General features: G+C 39.7%; 1 protein-coding gene across 1 annotated transcript in view; it reads left to right on the plus strand.

Moving 5' to 3' along the window:
- Positions 1–19,868, plus strand: part of MAN1A2 (mannosidase alpha class 1A member 2) — a 199,777-nt gene that overhangs the window by 31,760 nt on the left and 148,149 nt on the right. The window contains exon 2 of the mRNA XM_021690033.2: positions 19,128–19,383. Coding sequence (XP_021545708.1) covers positions 19,128–19,383 — 256 coding nt within the window. The remainder of the gene's footprint in view (positions 1–19,127; positions 19,384–19,868) is intronic.

Here is a 19,868-nt window from a genome sequence, read left to right on the forward strand (position 1 = left end):
GGTCAGAGGGAGAAGCAGACTCCCTGCCGAGCAGGGAGCCCGATGCGGGACTCGATCCCGGGACTCCAGGATCATGACCTGAGCCGAAGGCAGTCGCTTAACCAACTGAGCCACCCAGGCGCCCTATCCCTTCATGTTATTGACTGCCACTTTAATTCTACTATAGCAAAAAACATACTCTGTATAGTTTGAATCCTTTTAAATTTATTAAGACTTGTTTTACAGCCCAGAAAATGGTCTGTATTGGTAAATGTTCTATTTACATTTGAACGGAATGTGTATTTTGCTGTTGTTGGGTAGTGTGTTTTACAAATGTCATTTAGGTCAGGTTGGTTGATAGTGTGTTGCTCATCTTTTATGTCCTTACTGATTTTCCTTCTTCTTTTATGAATTATTGAGTGAAGCGTGTTGGATTTGCCTAATATGCTGTGGATTTGTCTATTTTTCCTTTTATTTCGGTCAGTTTGCCTCATATATTTTGAAACCCTCTGATTAGATGTGTAATGTTTACATTGTTATATTCTCTTGCTATATTCTCTTGATGTATTAACCCTGTTACTATAAAACCCGCTTTGTCCCTGCTCTGGAAACTACTGTCTGATATCCACATAACTGCTCCTACTTTTTAATAAACATCTTTATGAGATTTACTTTACATACCATAAAATTCACCCATATAAGTGTACAGTTACGTGGGAGCTTCAGCCCCTCCTGTAGGCTGATGATTTCCAAATGGATGTCTTCAGCCCTGGAGATCTTAACCTGCTTGCTTTGTTGGCTTTTTAAACACAGCATGTCTAAAACCATACTTACTCATTTCTTTCTCACTCTTTCTCTTTAGTCCAAGTCGACCTTTTCTCTATTTTCTGTTTAGTTAATGCTTACCCCTTTCTATCCAGTCAGTAGAGTGAAAAACCTATCATATTACTCCTTTTCCCATTCACGTTTAATCACTTACTTAAACTTATTATTGGTCCTGCCTTTCTAAGGTCTCTGATATTTGGTCCCACTTTTCCCTATCTACTTTAGATGGATTTTATTAGGTCCTTATCATTTTTTGCTTGGGTGACCTCCTGACTCCATTTCCTGTATCATTTTCCTTCCTAACTCCCTTGCCACCGTGTTAGTCCTCAGGAGGCATTGTTTTTTTTGTTTTTAAGATTTAAGTACAGGCATGCCATTTTCAAGTAGAAGCCCTTTAGTGGCTTCCTTTTGTCATCAGGATGCAATGCAAGCTCTGTTCATGATTAAGATTTTGTCCTCTCCAGCTTCCTTGTTATGTTCAGTCTGTTTTACTCTACTGTACCATACCCTCTCCCACCACACACACTAACATTTAGCATCCACAGCAACTTACTTGCTAACTAGTGTGTTGTGTCACTTCTTCCATATCTTTATATACTATCCCTTCTATGCCTAGCATGCCCTCGTTTTCTTGATCTGCTTGGCAAACTCATGTTTTTTCTTTTAATTTGTATTTGAAGATCATGCATTTCTTTCTTTTTTTTCCCAAGATTTATTTTTATTTTTGAGAGGGAGGGGGAGGGCCAGAGGGAGAAGGGAGAGAGAATCCCAAGCAGAGTCCTCTCTCAGTGCGGAGCTTGATGTGGGGCTCAGGCCCAATCCCATGACCCAGAGATGCAATCTGAACCAAAACCAAGAGTCAGGATGCTTAACTGACTGCACCACCCAGGTGCCCTGAAGATTATACATTTCTAAACTGTTTTCCTATGTAAATCTTCTCAGGGCATACTTGTTTGCTTCGAGAATACTTTTTCTGTGGATATCTTACTACTTCTGTCCAACCTACAGTCCCTGGTACACCAACTGTAGTTATTTACTTCCTTTTTTGTGATTCACTCATTTTGTATTTGCTTTGTTTGCATAGGATTGTTAACTTCTGTGGGCAAATAATACCTTATTTTTCTTTGTATTCCCTGCACCTAGCTCAGTGCCCCTCACATTTGGTAGACATTTATTGATTATCATTGAGTTAAGCTGAAATTAATTCAATGACTGATAACTAGTGATTTAATCTGAAGTTACCATTAACTCAAACTAAAATTCCCTAAAATGTAGTTAGATTGATCTATAACAGTTCTCTCTTGTACACAGATTTTTTTGATAGCCATATGGATGACCTATATCTGACCAAATTTAAGATAGAGATGGTGAGTTGTGTTGATGGTTCATGAGCTGCGTTATTAAAACGGGAACATGAAAGAACTTGGTATTATATGGGGCCCACATGACCAAAGTAAGTGGATTTGGTATGGAAACTTGAGGGTCATTGGATTTCTCAGTGAATTTTGTTTCACTTTGAATCTCTTTCAGTTTTTTTCAGGTGACGGACCAGTTACTTGTATTGATGAACGGTTGTGCTTTCCTTTTAATGTGTTTTCTTAAGAATGGATTCACTCTTATGGAATAGGGAACCCAAATGTGATAGAGTTTGTGCTGTTTGGTTCTTAACTACAAATCTGTACACCAGAAGGTACACGGTTTAGCTTAAAACAGTAACATTCAGAAAGTTCTTTGTTGTTTGTATGACAGTGTATTCTGTGCACGTAGAGTGCATTCATTTGCTATGAAGAATCATCTTAGACCATATTTGTGAAAAACCCTCTGAAAATAATTAGCACTATTTTAACTCTTGGTTAGCTTGAGTTTAAGGAGTTCTTCCTTTATGACCTTGAAGCAGTGGCATTTCTTTTTGGAAGGTCTTAAATTCTTTCAGGCACTTGCCACTGAGCCTTGTAGAATATTGTTATTCCGGTATATTCTGTACCTGCTGCTGGCTATCTTGTGGTCGTTTCCTAAAACTATTCTTGGCCTGTGATTGTGCATCAGTAGCTAGCTTGTGCTCTCTCTGTCTCTCTCAAATAAATAAAATCTTAAAAAAAATAAATAAATTTAAAAAGGTCATCATATAGGTCATTGTCATTTATCTTTTGGAAGAGAGCATTACATTTTTGAATCATTCAGCATGTTTTTTAGTCAACCCCTAGGATGATTAGAATTTGGAGATTAGTAAGAGTCATTTTAGTAAAATTCCTCACTTATAATGCTTTAGAAAAGTTATCTGACAAAGTCTTTAAGGGCTTTTATGTTTCTTAAATCTAAATCAGAAGACAGGGCCTGGAAATGCAATAATGGATGTGAATGAAAGCTGATGTAAACAGTGGTTTTACCTTAAGAGAAAAGAATGTGTCAGTGCAAGTTTGAATGCTTGGAGTCTAGACAGGTGAGACCCAAAGGGTGGGAAGGAAGGGCAGTGACCTTTATTGGGGGCCTCCTTTCTGTTCGTTTCCTTCCCTTGCTGCACTCTGGTTTCTAATAATTTGTAGATTCTTTGGGTTTCCAGTGTATAAATCATATTATCAATGACAGAAGACTTTGAAATTTTTCTTGTATTTTCATCTCCTTTACTTTGCTGGCTAAGACATCCAGTACAATCAATCAAATAAAGTTTTTTTAAAATTTTTTTTGCATTTTTAAAATTTTATTATGTTAATCACCGTACATTACATCATTAGTTTTTGATGTAGTGTTCCATGATTCATTGTTTGCGTATAACACCCAGTGCTCCATTTAATACGTGCCCTCCTTAATACCCATCATCAGGCTAACCCATCCCCCCACCCCCTCCCCTCTAGAAGTTTGTTTCTCAGAGTCCATAGCCTCTCATGGTTCGTCTCCCCCTCCAGTTTCCCCCCCTTCATTTTTCCCTTCCTACTGTCTTCTTTTTTTTTTTTTTTTAACATATATTATTTGTTTCAGAGGTACAGGTCTGTGATTCAACAGTCTTACACAATTAACAGTGCTCACCATAGCACATACCCTCCCCAGTGTCTATCACCCAGCCACCCCATCCCTCCCACCGTCCACCACTCCAGCAACCCTCAGTTTGTTTCCTGACATTAAGAATTCCTCATATCAGTGAGGTCATATGATACATGTCTTTCTCTGATTGACTTATTTCACTCAGCATAATACCCTCCAGTTCCATCCACATCATTGCAAATGGCAAGATTTCATTCCTTTTGATGGCTGCATAATATTCCATTGTGTATATATACCACATCTTCTTTATCCATTCATCTGTCGATGGACATCTTGGCTCTTTCCACAGTTTGGCTATTGCGGACATTGCTGATATAAACATCGGGGTGCACGTACCCCTTCGGATCCCTACGTTTGTATCTTTGGGGTAAATACCCAGTAGTGCAATTGCTGGGTTGTACGGTAGCTCTATTTTCAACTTTTTGAGGAACCTCCATACTGTTTTCCAGAGCGGCTGCACCAGCTTGCATTCCCACCAGCAGTGTAGGAGGGTTCCCCTTTCTCTGCATCCCCACCAACATCTGTCGTTTCCTGACTTGTTAATTTTAGCCATTCTGACTGGTGTGAGGTGGTATCTCATTGAGGTTTTGATTTGGATTTCCCTGATGCCAAGTGATGTTGAGCACTTTTTCATGTGTCTGTTGGCCATTTGGATGTCTTCTTTGGAAAAAATGTCTGTTCATGTCTTCTGCCCATTTCTTTTTTTTTTTTTTTTAAAGATTTTATTTATTTATTTGAGAGAGAGAGAGTGAGAGACAGAGAGCATGAGAGGGAGGAGGGTCAGAGGGAGAAGCAGACTCCCTACCGAGCAGGGAGCCAGATGCGGGACTCGATCCCGGGACTCCAGGATCATGACCTGAGCCGAAGGCAGTCGCTTAACCAACTGAGCCACCCAGGCGCCCTTCTGCCCATTTCTTGATTGGATTATTTGTTCTTTGGGTATTGAGTTTGATAAGTTCTTTATAGATTTTGGATACTAGCCCTTTATCTGATATGTCATTTGCCAGTATCTTCTCCCATTCTGTCAGTTGTCTTTTGGTTTTGTTGACTGTTTCTTTTGCTGTGCAGAAGCTTTTTATCTTGATGAAGTCCCAATAGTTCATTTTTTGCCCGTGCTTCCCTTGCCTTTGGCGGTGTTTCTAGGAAGAATTTGCTGCAGCTGAGGTCGAAGAGGTTGCTGCCTGTGTTCTCCTTTGGGGATTTTGATGGACTCCTGTCTCACATTTAGGTCTTTAACCATTTGGAGTCTATTTTTGTCTGTGGTGTAAGGAAATGGTCCAGTTTCATTCTTTTGCATGTGGCTGTCCAATTTTCCCAACACCATTTGCTGAAGAGACTGTCTTTTTTCCATTGGACATTCTTTCCTGCTTTGTCAAAGATGAGTTGACCATGGAGTTGAGGGTCCATTTCTGGGCTCTCTATTCTGTTCCATTGATCTATGTGTCTGTTTTTGTGCCAGTATCATACTGTCTTGATGACAGCTTTGTAATAGAGCTTTAAGTCCAGAATTGTGATGCCACAAGCTTTGCTTTTCGTTTTCAACATTCCTGTGGCTATTCCGGGTTTTTTCTGGTTCCATACAAATTTTAGGATTATTTGTTCCATTTATTTGAAAAAAGTGGATGGTATTTTGATAGGGATTGCATTAAATGTGGAGATTGCTCTAGGTAGCATTGACATCTTCACAATATTTGTTCTTCCAATCCATGAGCATGGCACGTTTTTCCATTTCTTTGTGTCTTCCTCAATTTCTTTCATGAGTATTTTATAGTTTTCTGAGTACAGATTCTTTGCCTCTTTGGTTAGATTTATTCCTAGGTATCTTATGGTTTTGGGCGCAATTGTAAACGGGATTGACTCCTTAATTTCTCTTTCTTCTGTCTTGTTGGTGTATAGGAATGCCACTGACTTCTGTGCATTGATTTTATATCCTGCCACCTTACTGAATTCCTGTATGAGTTCTAGCAGTTTTGGGGTGGAGTCTTTTGGGTTTTCCACATAAGGTATCATATCATCTGCAAAGAGTGAGAGTTTGACTTCTTCTTTGCCGATTTGGATGCCTTTTATTTCTTTTTGTTGTCTGATTGCTGTGGCTAGGACTTCTAGTACGATGTTGAATAGCATTGGTGACAGTGGACATCCCTGACGTGTTCCTGACCTTCGGGGGAAAGCTCTCAGTTTTTCCCCATTGAGAATGATATTCACTGTGGGTTTTTCATAGATGGCTTTTATGATATTGAGGTATATATCCTCTATCCCTATACTCTGAAGAGTTTTGATCAAGAAAGGATGCTGTACTTTGTCAAATGCTTTTTCTGCATCTATTGAGAGGATCATATGATTCTTGTTCTTTCTTTTATTAATGTATTGTATCACATTGATTTGTGGATGTTGAACCAACCTTGCAGCCCAGGAATAAATCCCACTTGGTCATGGTGAGTAATCCTTTTAATGTACTGTTGGATCCTATTGGCTAGTATTTTGGTGAAAATTTTTGCCTCCATGTTCATCAGGGATATTGGTCTGTAATTCTCCTTTTTGATGGGGTCTTTGGTTTGGGGATCAAGGTAATGGTGGCCTCATAAAATGAGTGTGGAGGTTTTCCTTCCATTTCTATTTTTTGGAACAGTTTAAGAAGAATAGGTATTAATTCTTCTTTTTTTTTTTTTAAGATTTTTATTTATTTATTTGACAGAGAGATAGAGAGCACAAGTAGGCAGAGCGGCAGGCAGAGGGAGAGGGAGAAGCAGGCTCCCCACTGAGCAGGGAGCTGGATGTGAGGCTCGATCCCAGGACTCCAGGATCATGACCGGAGCCGAAGGCAGCCGCTTAACCGACTGAGCCCGGTATTAATTCTTCTTAAATGTTTGGTAGAGAGGCACCTGGGTGGCTCAGTTGTTAAGCGTCTGCCTTTGGCTCAGGTCATGATCCCGGGGTCCTGGGATTGAGCCTCACATCGGGCTCCCTGCTCAGCAGGAAGCCTGCTTCTCCTTCTCCCACCCCTGCTGCTTGTGTTCTTCTCTCACTGTGTCTCTCTCTGTCAAAAAAAAAAAAAAAAAGTTTCTTAGATTTGCCCTGGGAAGCCATCTGGCCCTGGGCTCTTGTTTGTTGGGAGATTTTTGATTACTGCTTCAGTTTCCTTAGTGGTTATAGGTCTGTTCAGGTTTTCTGTTTCTTCCTGGTTCATTTTTGGTAGTTTATATATCTCTAGGAATGCATTCATTTCTTCCAGATTATCTAATTTGCTGGCATGTAGTTGCTCATAATATGTTCTTATAATTGTTTGTATTTCTTTGGTGTTGGTTATGATCTCCTCTTTCATTCATGATTTTATTTATTTGGGTCATTTCTCTTTTCTTTTTGATAAGTCTGGCCAGGGGTTTATTAATCTTATTAATTCTTTCAAAGAACCAGCTCCTAGTTTCATTGATCTGTTCTAATGTCCTTTTGGTTTCTATGTCATTGATTTCTGCTCTGATCTTTATTATTTCCTCTTCTCCTGCTGGTTGTAGGCTTTATTTGCTGTTCTCTCTCCAGCTCCTTTAGGTGTAGGGTTAGGTTGTGTATTTGAGAACTTTCTTGTTTCTTGAGAAAGGCTTGTATTGCTATATACTTTCCTCTTAGGACTTCCTTTGCTGCATCCCAACGATTTTGAACAGTTTTGTTTTCATTTTCATTTGTTCCCATGAATTTTTTAAATTCCTTAATTTCCTGGTTGACCCATTCATTCTTTAGTAGGATGCTCTTTAGCCTCCATATATTTGAGTTCTTTCCGACTTTCCTCTTGGTGATTGAGTTCTAGTTTCAAAGCATTGTGGTCCGAAAATATACAGGGAATGATCCCAATTTTTTGGTACCGGTTGAGACCTGATTTGTGACCTAGGATATGATTGATTCTGGAGAATGTTCCATGGGCACTACAGAAGAATGTGTATTCTGTTGCTTTGGGATGGAATGTTCTGAATATATCTGTGACGTCTCTCTGGGCCAGTGTGTCATTTAAAGTCTTATTTCCTTGTTAATCTTTTGCTTAGGTGATCTGTCCATTTCAGTGAGGGGGGGTGTTAAAGTTTCCCACTATTATTGTATTGTTGTCAATGTGTTTTTTTGCTTTTGTTATTAATTGGCTTATATAATTGGCTGCTCCCATGTTAAGGGTATAGATATTTATAATTGTTAGATCTTCTTCTTGGATAGACCCTTTAAGTAGGATATAGTGTCCTTCCTCATCTCTTATTATAGTCTTTGGTTTAAAGTCTAATTTGTCTGATAGAAGGATTGCCACCCCAGCTTTCGTTTGGTGTCTATTAGCATGGTAAATGGTTTTCCACCCCCTCACTTTCAATCTGGGGGTGTCTTTGGGTCTAAAATGAGCCTCTTGCAGACAACATATTGATGGGTCTTGTTTTTTTATCCAATCTGATAGCCTGTGTCTTTTGATTGGGGCATTTAGCCCATTTACATTCAGGGTAACTATTGAAAAAAATGAATTTAGTGCCATTGTATTGCCTGTAAGATGACTGTTACTGTATATTGTCTGTGTTCCTTTCTGGTCTATGTTACTTTTATGCTCTCTCGTTGCTTAGAGGACCTGTTTCAATATTTCTTGTAGGGCTGGTTTTGTGTTTGCAAATTCCTTTAGTTTTTGTTTGTCCTGGCAGCTTTTTATCTCTCCTTCTATTTTCCATGACAGCCTAGCTGGATATAGTATTCTTGGCTGCACATTTTTCTCATTTAGTGCTCTGAATATATCATGCCAGTCCTTTCTGGCCTGCCAGATCTCTGTGGATAGGTCTGTTGCCAATCTAATGTTTCTACCATTGTAATTTAAAGATCTCTTGTCCCGAGCTGCTTTCAGGATTTTCTCTTTGTCTCTGAGACTCGTAAGTTTTATTATTAGATGTTGGGGTGTTTACCAATTTTCACTGATTTTGGGGGGGGTTCTCTGTGCCTCCTGGATTTTGATGCTTGTTTCCTTCCCCAAATTAGGGAAGTTCTCTGCTCTAATTTGCTCCATTATACCTTCTGCCCCCTCTCTCTTTCTTCTTCTGGGCTCTCAATTATTCTAATGTTGTTTCGTCTTATGGTATCACTTATCTCTCGAATTCTGCCCTCGTGATCCAGTAGTTGTTTATCTCTCTTTTTCTCAGCTTCTTTATTTTCTATCATTTGGTCTTCTATATCACTAATTCTCTCTTCTGTCTCATTTATCCTAGCAGTTAGAGCCTCCATTTTTGATTGCATCTCATTAATAGCCTTTTGATTTCGACTTATTTAGATTTTAGTTCTTTTATTTCTCCAGAAAGGGTTTCTCTAATATCTTCCATGCTTTTTTCAAACCCAGGTAGTATCTTTATTATCGTCTTTCTGAACTCTAGTTCTGACATCTTACTAATGTCCATATTGATTAGGTCCCTAGCAGTTGGTACTGCCTCTTGTTCTTTTTTTTGAGGTGATTTTTTCCATCTTGTCATTTTGTCCATAGGAGAATTGATGAATGAGAGAACAGAATGCTAACAGGGTAACAATGACTTGAGAAAAATATACACTAAACAAATCAGAAGAGACCTGAAACTGGGGGAAAAGAAAGGGAAAGAAAGAAAAAAGAAAGAAAAAGAGAAAGATTAAAAAAAAAAAGAATATGATCAAATATGATCAGGCTGGTGAATAGATCAGTGCCACATGCTACATTTTGGGTATATTTTGGTCTGTTAGAAGAAACTGCCTCCCAAAATTTTAAAGAATGAAAAGCTTATATATGTACAAAAATAAGGGTAAATATGATGAAGGGATGGAATATGATTGTAAAGATGAAAATTAAAATAGATTTTATAAAAGGAATTGATAAGAAGTTGGTTGAAAAAAGAAAGAAGAGAAATCAAAAAAAAAAAGAGAATGTAATCAGGCAGGAGACTAGAACAAAAGCCATACACTAGAGATTTCGGGTATATTTTAGTCTGTTAGAAGAAACTGTATCCCAAAATTTTAAAGAGAGAACAATTTATATATATATATACCAAAAATAAGGTTAACTACTATGAAGGGACAGAATGTGACTCTAAAAATGAAAAATAAAAAAGATTTTTAAAAAAGGGATTGATAAGATGGCTGAAAAAGGGAAAAAGAAAAATTCAAAAAAAAAATTCAAAAAATTAACTTTGAAAGACTAAAGAAGCATGGTAAAAAAGCCATGAATTCTATGTGCAGTATTCTCCTAGCGCCGGCATTCTGCTGTTTTCATTGATCGGTAAATTTGTTCTTGTCTGGCGGTTCTTGCTGATCTTCTGGGGGAGGGGCCTGTTGCTGTGGTTCCCAAATGTCTTTGCCGGAGGCGGCATTGCCCCGCCCTTGCCGGTCCGGGCTAAGTAATCTGCTCGGGTTTGCTCTCCAGAGCTTTTGTTCCCTGCCAGCTTTCCGTACAGCTTTGGAGGCAGAGAGTGAAAATGGCGGCCTCCCAATCTCCACCCCGGAGGAGCCGAGAACTCGGGGCCCCGCTCCTCAGTTAGCCCCCAGAGAAAAGCAGTCAATCACTCCCGTCTCCCTGGTCTCTGGCCACACTCCGTGCTCACCTGGCCTGTGACCGAGTGTTTCTGTCTCTGGCACACGACCCTGTGTGGAGTCTCCAAACCCAGCAGATCCCTGTGGTGTGCTCCAGCACCGCTCGTCCCGGGGGAGGAAGGGGAGTGTCCCCAGATCTGCCGCTTGTTGGGTCCCTGCTGGAGGAGCAGTGGCCCGACTGTGCCGCGGATCACGGTTTATGGCAACCCCGAGCTGAAAGTCCGCTCCTCGCTCCGTCTGTGCAGCCGGCTTCCCCGCTGCGATACCTGGGAGTTCTGCCGCACTCAGGCACCCCCTTCTTCCTGTGACCCCGAGGGTCCTGAGACCACACTGTCTTGTGAGGGTTCCACCCCCAGCTTAGCCACCCGAGCAAAGTCCCTCAGTGGAGCAGATTTCTAAAAGTCCGATTTTGTGCTCGGCTGCTCTATCACTTGCCAGAAATGGCCGAGGGACACCCCCTTCCCTATCGTCTATCCTCCCGAATATTGCCTCGGATTCACTTCTCCGCACGTCCTACCTTCCAGAAAGTGGTTGCTTTTCTGTTCAGAGAGTTGCTGCTATTTTTTTCTTCCATCTCCTGTTGAGTTCGTAGGTGTTCAGAATGGTTTGATCCCTACCTAGCTGAATTCCTGGGACCAGACGAAATTTAGTTCTCCTACTCCTCCGCCATCTTGCTCCTCCTCCCTCAACGTTTTGATGGTGAGCTTTCTTATTTGTTTCCCTCATTTTGAAGGGAATGCTTCTACAGTTTCATTATTAAGATTGCTATTTGCTATAGGTTTTGGAAGGTATTTTTTATTAGGTTGATAAAATTCTCTTTTTCTCCTTTGCTATAAGGTTTTATTTTTTTTAACAATTTTATTTTTTAAGTAATCTCCTCCACCCACGTTGGGACTTGAACTCACAACCCTAAGAGCAAGAGTTACAGGCTTTCCGACTGAACCAGCCAGGCGCCCCTTGCTATAAGGTTTTAAAATCAGGAATGGATGTTGAATTTTATCACTTTACTCTTCTGTTTTTACTGAGTGATTTATATAATTTTTATTCTTTAGTAATACGTAAATTACATGGATAGAATTTTCTGATGTTAAGCTATTCTTGTTTCTGGGATAAGTTCAATTACTTATGAATTATTTTTTTCTATGTTTTATTGTTGCTGATTAACTTTGCTGGTATTTTAATTAAAAAAAACTGTGTTGTGAATGCACTTAGTCTGTGATTGTCCCTTTTCTGTAGTAATCATTCAGTTCTGTTTTGGACATGTTGAATTGGAGGCGTTTGGCAAATAGTCGATGGCAGTGTCTTACATATTGTTAGAAATTTGGATTTGGAGTACTTAGTAACCTGGTAGAGGCTGACCATATATACATATATGTATGTATTTTTTGTTGTTGTTGTTATAATAGTTGAGAAAATACAGTTGGTTGGTGTTGAATCGGAAGAGTACATAGAGTGAGAACAGAAGTGGGGATGGAATACGACATTTTGGGGGCCAATTGATCATGGTAAAGCCAGTGATCAGCAGTTTGTTGGAAAGGCAAGTGTGAGGAAGAGGTGGTTTCAAAGGATGGATAAACTTTGTTATCAGTTTTTAACTGTGATGGATAAAAGAGTGATGTGAGGTTAAGGAAGTAGAAATAGCAAGTGTAGTGCTTTTGAAAAAGTATAGTGATTGAAGGAAGGGGGACACCAGTGATGGTGGAGACAGGCAGTTTTGAGGGAAGTTTTTATTGATTTATTTTTAAGGACGGATGAGACTTTATGTTTCTTAGGTGAAGAGTAGAGAGGGAGAGAGTATTTGTCTATCTGCCTAAATCTTTGCCAAACAAGATTTCAATGTAATTTTTTGTATCCTTATGTAATTGAGGATTGTATTTGCCCTTCAGAATGTTTCCAAACATGACTTATTTTAATACTCTAATTGGAGAGGGAAATTTGTTACCTGGTTAGTTTCTTTCTGGCAAATCAGCTCTCAGATACTAGTGAAAGCCTCAGGGAAAGAGATCATTTAGGTTGGAGAGTGTGTGGTTCAGTTAATATTAGGTCATTTTACCAAACATAAAAGTCACAAAACAACAGTGGCTTAATAAGCAAGATAAAAGCTTATTTGTGATCACACAAATTCTATAGGGCGGTTTCAGTAAGGGAGGCTGAGAAATAGAGTTTTATTTTTAGCAGGAGCATGTGTTTAGCTAAAAAGTGAGGGCTGTAGGATGAAAGAAGAGGGGAGAAGAGGTTGAGAAATAGTGTTTGTATCTGCACAGCAAGAGACAAACTCTTAAATACAATTCATCTTTTATATGAAAGGCACTATTTGCATAAATGTTTAAGAAGTCCAAATGCGTATGCTTATGTCTAGGCTCTCTACTTACTAGCTCTCTGACCCTGAACAAATTACTTAATTTTTCTCTTTGTGCCTTAGTATTTTTCTAATAAGATGGAGAACAGTGCTTAATCGAGGGTACCTCATAAATTGGTGTGAGAATTAAATAAGGTAATCTAAGTCATTGACTAAACCAGTGTCTTATATGATTTAAGCCACAACAATTGTTGTCATTTGCCTTTGCTTTTCAAGGACCAAGCGTGCATGGAGGGACAGAACAAAACAAGACAAAACAACAACAAAACCTTATATTATGTATAGTGTAACAAAAGTGAGTTAAATATTACACATTAACATGTAATTGAAAAAAGCAATTTCAGATCTCATGAGAACGTGTATATGTAAGACTGGATTTTATTGGAAGCCTTGGAAGGTGCCCAGAGTTAGCCCAACTTCAAAGTTTAGGTCCCAGTTCTACACAAGACTGCCTCACTTCTGACACCACCTGCAGTTTTAGGGGTCTCCCACAACCACCATCAGGTTTGATAATTTGCTAGCACTGATAGAACTTACTGAAAGGAGCTACACTCATGAAAGGATTGTAGATTATAGGGAAAGGATAGAGGTTACAGTCAGCCAAAGGAGGAAGCACATTGGATAAAGTCCAGGAAGGTTCCAGATGTGGAGCTTCTAGTGTCCTGTCCTTGTGAACTCAGGACATTACTCTCCTCCCCTCAAAGTGTGCCAGTACATATTGCTAACCAAGTAAGCTTGCTTAAGCTTTGGTGTCCAGAGTTTTTATTGAGGCTTTGTTGTGTAGGCATGATTAATTGATTGCCCACGTGATTGAACTCAGTCTCAGTAAAACTGACCCAGAACCCTCACCCTAAGTCATATGGTTGATGTTTCTAGGGTGGCCAGCCTTGACTCTAAGACTATCAGATGTGGCCAACCCCACCCTAAGATTGGGTGCGGCCAGCACTCACTGTAAACAAGGACACTTTCGTCAGATATGAAAGATTACCTCCTAGAAGTTGAGGACAAAGGCCAGACTTCTCTTTGGACGTGGCCAGATTCTTTACTACACAGAAAGATACAAGGCACTGATGGAAACATACACATGTGCAAGTTCAACATGATTCTCTGTTGGAGATATCAAAGTTAAAAAAAAAATCTTAAAAATACATAAGTAAAAGATCAACTAGGGGAAAATAAACATCCAAAAGAGTTGATTCAGCTGGTGTACTTGCAAATCTAGAAATTTGGCCACTAAAAATTTGAGGAGCCCCTTGAAAGGAGGGGCTCAAAAATAAAAGTTTGATATATATAGAGAGAAGAAAACTATGAGAGAGGTTAGGATGTTTGAGATAATTAATGGTTACAATATACTAAGTACTTTTATTTACCTTGGATACCACTAGCCAAGTGGTGTAGTTGGGGTAGTACCCAGAAAGTACTGATCTTGTGGTTTTTAATGATTTGTGTCAGATTGCAGAGTAAGTCGGGGCAGAGCTGGAAAGAGAATTGTCTCCTGGCTTTTGGATTAAGTACTTTTACCTTAAGTACTTTTTCTCCTCAACTATAAAATGACTCTTCTTGGCACCCAGTTAACGGGAGGTCCAACTCAATTCCTTGAACTCTGGAGTTCCTCTTGAGGACTAGATTGGTCTTTCTTTGAACTCCAGTTCATGGTGGTTATTCTGTGGTGAATGTACTCACTAAACTGCTAAACAAATAATTATTTCTGAGGGACAAATGCAAATTTATAGATCTTTTGATTTTCAAAATATTTTTGAATAAGACTGCACAATATTGGAACAGTATAGTTCTGCTGAACAATGTTTGGATGCCATAACAGTAACTCAAGTGGGGTAAAGTGACTGGGGGCTTTCCTACAGAGTACTAAAATTTAGAGGGTTCAATTTTTTATTTTTTTTTTATTTTATTTTTTTTTATTTATTTTTTTTATTTTTTTAAAGATTTTATTTATTTATTTGAGACAGAGAGAATGAGAGACAGAGAGCATGAGAGGGAGGAGGGTCAGAGGGAGAAGCAGACTCCCTGCCGAGCAGGGAGCCCGATGCGGGACTCGATCCCGGGACTCCAGGATCATGACCTGAGCCGAAGGCAGTCGCCCAACCAACTGAGCCACCCAGGCGCCCTCAATTTTTTATTTTTAAAAATAATTATTAAAAATTGTGTAATTTGAAAATTGTTTACATATATAGGTTGCTCTCAAGTATACTTCACTTTTAGAGAAATAATTGATATTAGCATTTAATTAGTAAAATAGTAAATGAAAATAGGCTTCCCTGCACTTATGCCCATTATGCTTTTATTTCTAAGGTAATACTGAAGGCCCCAGCTGCCATTATGGGCATATGGGCAAAGGAGTCAGGGATGGAAAAGGGAGGGCACAGCTCTCTGCTAGTTCTGTGGGAGGCTGGCCACATTTTAAGAGCATTTGGTGCCCTCTCAATCCTTGTAGGTTTGCCCAGAAGCTGTTATGTCATTCGGTGCAGGGATGCTGAGAAGTTGCAAGATGTCCCTGGGTATTGGTCCCTGGTTCCTGAGGACACTGATGTTATCCTAGATCATTAAATGACACTGTGTGTGTGTGTGTGTGGTGAGGAAGAGGATAGGTGGTAAGGGAAGGAAGGAACCTTAAGTTGATAAGGACTTTTCTGTACTCTTAGACTCATGTGTCATCCACTCCTCACAACAGTCTTGCAAGGTTGGTGGGGATACTCTTCACAGATGGGAAAAGGAGGCTCAGAGAGGTGACATACATCTAATGTCACACAGCAAAAAAGTAGCGGGTTCTACCAAAGACTTAGTTGGTTGATGGCATAGTTTGAGGACATTCATCTATGACAGTGTGTTTCATGGCATGCTAAAAGGGGTGTGTGCAGAAAAGGGGAATGTGACTAAAAAACGTTGGGCAATGTTATGCTAGGCACCTTTATTGCAGAACTTCTCAGAGCCTTTAAAATACCCATGTGCATTGTGAAGCTTTCGAGAGGGACATAGAATGTGTTGTGGCCTGTATTTCTTCCCCACCATTAGGGTGGGCTCTAGAAAGTGGCATGTAATATCCACTGTTTGTGGAGGTTCACTGGTGGGTGAGGATGCTTCCACAGTGATGGCACAGATGAGCCATTGCAAACATGGTAGGGGCTTCCATGTGCCCTTCAGTGGTAACATGATGCTTGGAGCTAGAAAGGGAAAGCATGGTTCCCAGTAGAGACTCTCCCAGTCATCATCAGGACAGAAACTGCCCTTGAAAGAACCAGTGGTTCCTGTTTGATGTTACTCTTCTTTGGGACCTAGCCCCAGGCCTTCTGCTTTCCTCACTCTGTGTGCATTGTTTGCTCGCTGAGTGAGCGAGTTGGGAACATTCTTAGGTGGAAGTGACAGAACACCTAACTGGTTCAGGCCCACAGAATCTGAAATCTGGGGACTGGCAGTTGAAGGCCCTGGTAGCAGCCTAATGATATCAGTAGCACTTTACGGCTTTCTTTTCTTTCCTGAGCCATGTTGGCTATTTATCCCCAGGCCTTTTGTCTGCAAAATGGCTGTCACAGCTTTAGGCATCACAACCACAGCTGAAGACAGGAGTAGGTATTTGGATAGGTTTGGTCTTAGTACCTAACAGGCCCTTTTCTCAAATGGCTCTGTCCATTTTTTAATCCCAAAAGGAAAATATTTCCCAGTAGCCCTCCTTTGTCTCTTTGGTTGGAATAGGGTTATGTGATCACCCCTAGCTGCAGGGGCATTTGAGAAAGACTTGGTTGACATAGACACATTTATTATTCCTGGCCTAGGCACAGTGTTTCTCTGTTGGGAAGGAGAGGGAAGGGGGCTGGAAGGCTGATGATGCCCTCTTTTGCCTGAGTCTTCTGAACAGATCAGCCCAGAATTGCTCATGAATTCACTCAGGGGACAACCTTGGTTTCTCCTTGCTGCATTCTTCCCACCTCCAGTCTGTCTGGAGGCCCCACAGATTCTTTCTCCCTACCCTCAAGTGCCCCTGTGTTTGCCCTGACTTTGTTGCATTCTATCCTGTTTCCCTCATCAGCCCCTTCTTACTGCTAGCAATCCAGTATTTTTTTTTTTTTTTTAAGATTTTCTTTATTTATTTGACAGAGACAGAGATAGCAAGAGCAGGAACACAAGCAGGCGGAGTGGGAGAGGGAGAAGCAGGCTTCCTGCTGAGCAGGGAGCCCGATGCTGGGCTCGATCCCAGGACCCTGGGATCATGACCTGAGCTGAAGGCAGACGCTTAATGACTGAGCCACCCAGGCACCCTCCAGTATTTTTTTCTAAACATTTAACATTTTATTTTTAGGGGTGCTTGGGTGGCTCAGTCATTAAGCGTCTGCCTTCGGCTCAGGTCATGATCCCAGGGTCCTGGGATCGAGCCCAGCATCGGGCTCCTTTCTCAGCAGGAAGCCTGCTTCTCCCTCTCCCACTCCGCCTGCTTGTGTTCCCTCTCTCGCTGTGTCTCTGTCAAATAAATAAAGAAAATCTTTAAAAAAAAAAATTTTATTTTTAATATTAGACTGTAAATTGATATTTTTCTCTTGATGTTCTGTGATTTTTAAACACATGTACATATTCCCATAATCACTATAATTAGGTTACATAGCAATGCTTTCATCCCCCCAAATTCTCGTGTGTTATTCCTTTATAGTTAACCCCCCCCCCATCCATAACTCCTGGCAACCACTGATCTACTCACCATCCTTATATTTTTGTCTTTTTGAGAATGTCAGGTAAAAGGAATAATGTGGAATGTAACCTTTTGAGATTGGCTTCTTTCACTCAAATAGTAATACCTTTGAAATTCATTCAAGTGTGTATGAATAGTTTCTTTTTATTGCTAGTAGTATTCCATAGTGTGGCTAGACCACAGTATAAACAGTGGTTTGTTTATTTACTTGTTGAAGGATCCCTGGGTTGTTCCCAGTTTTTGCCTATTATGGGTAAACTTGTTATAAACATTTTTGTATGGAATTTTTCCTCCAATTTTTAGAAATTGTGCTAAAATACATATAACATTTATCACTTTAACTATTTTTAAGTGTACAGTGCATTGGTATTAAATGCACTCATATTGTTTGTGTAACCATCTCCAGAACTCTTCTTCTTGCAAAACTGAAACTCTACCCATTAAACAATAACTTCCCTTTCCCTTTTTTCCCCCATCCTCTGGCAACCACCATTCTACTTTCTATGGATTTTGGTTATCCTAAGTATCTCATTGAAGTGGAATCATACAGTACTTGTCCTTTTGTGATGGGCTTATGTATAGGTTTTTGTGTGAACGTAAGTCTTCACTCCTCCAGGATAAATGTCCAGTGCAGTTGCTGAATTTTGTGATAGTTGCATGTTGAATTTCTTAAGAAACTGCTGACCTTTTCCAGAGTGGCTGTACCATTTTCTTTTCCCACCAGCAATGTTATGGGTCCAGCTGTCTGCAGAGTTTGAATTAAATTTCTGAAAAGGTGACTCTGGTGACTACTGAGTTAGATATTTACCCTTAGAGCAGTCATCATTGGCTGATGTGGAAAATAGTAACTACCACTCCTGTATTCATTCACGTGGATTGGGGTAGAAGTGGAGAGAAGATTGAGCTCTCACAAAAGTAGGCTGGGGTAGAAAACCCAGTAGGTGTCCACTGTGGTAGTGGTGTCCAAACCTGTGTGCATACCAGAATTCATCAGAGGAGCTCTTCATAATACACAATCATGGGTTTCATACAGACCTACTGAATTGGAATCTGTATTTTTAACAAGGGCTCAAGAGAGCTCTCTTAAACAATTCCCACAGCAATTGGGAATTGTTGTGTTTTGAGATCTATAGTATTTTCAAAATGTAGAAGTTTTAGAAGCATATCATGTACTATAAAATAAATGAAAAATTTCCCTAGCTCTTTTCCACTTATCTCTTTCCTTGACCCTATATTTATATTTTTGTACCCTCCCCATACTTAATTCTATTTTTAATTTTCTTTCCCCCATCAAGTTTTCTCTCTGGTTGCTTTCTCTTTCCCTCTCCCTTTTCTTTCCCCCTCTTCTTTTTCATTTGTCTTCTGATAAGTTACTGATTGCTCTTTTATCTGTTCTCACTGGGTCCTGCAATTATAACTTTCTTTCTCGGTTCCCTCTTCTTCCACCTTGTAAAGTGTTTGGTCTTCAGCATCCAGGGCTCATACCAAGTTATATTTATCCTATTTGGGCAGATAGATCTGAGTCTCTCTCACAGATCATCCTTACCTTTTAATGGCCAGAGTAGAAAACATCTATTAGGGTTTGGTGGAGGAAACTTTAAATTTTATGTTCAAAGATTGAGGTTCTTAAGGATCATTCTTACCAGTCTTTTTTTATTTCTCCTCTTATAGGGAAGAAGAGGAACGTTTGAGAAATAAAATTCGAGCTGATCATGAGAAGGCCCTGGAAGAAGCAAAAGAAAAATTAAAAAAGTCAAGGGAGGAAATTCGAGCAGAAATTCAGACAGAGAAAAATAAGGTAGTCCAAGAGATGAAGACAAAAGAGAAGAAGCCACTGCCGCCAGTCCCTATACCAAATCTAATAGGAATAAATGGTGGAGACCCAGAAGATAATGACATAAGAAAGAAAAGGGAAAAAATTAAAGAGGTAATAAAACAGATTTATGATGTGGAGTGGCTATGGTATTTGACTGGATTTAAATATATATGCATTTGTATCATCTATGGTGTCATACTTTGTTCTTGTTTGTTTTGGGGTCATGGTCATAGTTCAGATTCCAAGTTGGCAATAAGGGCTCGAACTTTCTTTCTTAATATGGATTATAGTATCATTGGACACTTAAAATTTTGATATAATGTTGTTTGGATCATTATACCACTCTGTTGAGAGAGCTTTTGATATTCAACATTTTATAAATAATGTAGAATAGATCTGTAAATAATTTATCATTGAATAAGAAATTTCTGAAGTGTTTAGTTACAAGGGACTCTGCTAGATACTATGCAAATCTCCTCATAAACATGCCTCTGAAGAATTAGCATTATATCTGCCATCTTTTGAAGAATAGGTCATGAAACCTTTGACCCATACTGCAGATATCTTCCAGAGTCTCAAAGGATTGAAGAATGGGG

The sequence above is a fragment of the Neomonachus schauinslandi genome, chromosome 4 (assembly GCF_002201575.2).
Source record: "Neomonachus schauinslandi chromosome 4, ASM220157v2, whole genome shotgun sequence".
Taxonomy (NCBI): domain Eukaryota; kingdom Metazoa; phylum Chordata; class Mammalia; order Carnivora; family Phocidae; genus Neomonachus; species Neomonachus schauinslandi.